General features: G+C 35.0%; 1 protein-coding gene across 1 annotated transcript; it reads right to left on the bottom strand.

Moving 5' to 3' along the window:
- Positions 1–383: 383 nt before the first annotated feature.
- Positions 384–1,396, bottom strand: LOC138900908 (dehydration-responsive element-binding protein 1A-like). Its single transcript, XM_070188571.1, has one exon. It carries the CDS (start codon positions 1,294–1,296, stop codon positions 598–600), a length of 699 nt encoding a protein of 232 aa, XP_070044672.1. The 5' UTR covers positions 1,297–1,396; the 3' UTR covers positions 384–597.
- Positions 1,397–2,017: the final 621 nt, after the last annotated feature.

Raw genomic sequence — 2,017 nt, 5'->3', positions numbered from 1 at the left:
CTCCATCCGTCTTGTTTTATATTACAACATTTGATTGGACACAAATTTTAAGAAATTAAAGATGATTTCTGACACGTAAGTCAAATATAAGAACACAAGTACTGAAGTAGTCCTTTTAAGTGAGTGGTAATGAGAATTTCACATGTCATTTTATTTTAACAAGTGATTGTGAGGGTTTGACTAAATTATATGCCATCAAGGGTAAAATGAGAATACTAAAACTAAATAATTTTCAAAAAGATAAAGATATCATTCTTTTTAGCACAAACAAATAGAAGAAAAAAACTTATATTACATAAATTGGGATTAATTACAGAGAATATAAGTTCTAAAAGAATAGAAACAACATACACGTATAATAATATGCAAAAAGAATCTGTCAATGGGAGTCAAACCAAGTAATTTGTTGTCATTTATCAAGTAATTGATAAAGATTATCAAGTAATTCCTAGTGTGACAAATTAATTGAGGGTTGTTGACGATTCTACTAGTGATGCGTACAATATTGTGTCTGTTTTTCATTGCAGTTTGACTGTACTTATAGGGAACTAAATTACTCAAATTAAAGTCTCTACAGATATTGTCTAATTAAATTGATCAATAGCTCCACAAAGACATGTCAGCATGATCAGCTTTCATTTCATATCCGTCTATAATACATTGAGGTGGAGGTAGCATTAGCCCTTCGGCCATATTCACAAGTAATCTCGGCATGCAGAAAAGTGCCTCCTCATCCATAAACAACACATTATCAGGCAATTCTGCAACCAACTCTTGTATTACTTGGTCAACAATAATTTCCTTAAAGTTTTCTCCATGTGATTCTACAGGCCGAAATGCTTCGGCGGCTTCAACGGCCGCCTTCTGAATATCCTTGGCGGCCGCTGAAGTCGGGATGGGTAACCTCCAAGCCGAATCAGCAAAGTTCAAACATGCTGACCGGCCTCTTAGAGATATGGCCGCCACGTCATGAGCTCGAGCTGCCATTTCTGCAGTTGGGAAAGTGCCCAGCCATATTCTTGATTTCTTATTGGGTTCTCTTACTTCACAAACCCACTTATTCGAATTTCTCCTCCTTATTCCCCTGTATACTGGATGTCGAGTTTCACGAAACTTCTTCCTACCCGCACGTTTCTTTGGATAGTTCGAAGCTAACATCACTTCTTCATCAGAATAATTAGGTGTACTCCCTGCGCTGCCACTATCAGACGAAGTTGAAGATTCAGCAGCTGGCAACAAAGAAGTTGACAGTGTAGGAATTAGTGGATTAAAATTGTAGTCTCCAAAAATATTCATTCTTGATCAGTGGAGAGTACGTACTCTTGGAAGTTGGAAGTTGCAAGTGTACTGAGTAAAGCTTTGAGAGTGGATGGTTCAGTTTAAGGTTTCCTTTTGAGTCAATAAATAACATTACGAAAAGCTATTTATAGTGATATATGATAAGTGAAGTGTTACATAGGAAAGAAAACTTACGGTTTAGACACGAACACGGACTGTGTTAGCAGGAGACAGGCTGGGCATATATTCTTGTTCTTGATTTTTAAAAGGGAAAAAGTAATGGGGCCTAGCTACTTTATGAAGCAATCAACTAGGTTAGTTTCAACACAAGTTCAAGATTTAATTTGTCTGTGTTTGTGTGTTGAACACGTGTAATTTCTTCTTTGGGACAACTTGTGGGATCGTTTCCCACCTTCTTCTTACCATCCTTATTGGGTTTTACTGGACACTGGGGGTACCATTTAGGATTATAGAAATTAAACACAAAAACATAAGAAACCAAAGGAATCATGTTGCATCTATTTTATACTTAATAATTAGTAAATTTGAGTATAAAACATATTAATAACTGTCAAGTCAAAAGTTTGACTGAACATTAGTCCATCCATGCCATTTATGCTAGCTACTCACCTTGACTCGATATTAACTTTAAGAAAATAAAAAACTTTTGAATATCTTAAACATAATATAAATTGCGCATATATATATATATATATATTAAAATTTATAATATTAAACA

Source organism: Nicotiana tomentosiformis, chromosome 11 (assembly GCF_000390325.3).
Source record: "Nicotiana tomentosiformis chromosome 11, ASM39032v3, whole genome shotgun sequence".
NCBI classification, from domain to species: domain Eukaryota; kingdom Viridiplantae; phylum Streptophyta; class Magnoliopsida; order Solanales; family Solanaceae; genus Nicotiana; species Nicotiana tomentosiformis.
This window is presented reverse-complemented; position numbering and strand designations above follow the sequence as displayed.

What these genes read in the sequence shown, in the direction of transcription:
- LOC138900908 (XM_070188571.1), bottom strand. Translation starts at nt 1,296, where the DNA reads ATGAATATTTTTGGAGACTACAATTTTAATCCACTAATTCCTACACTG.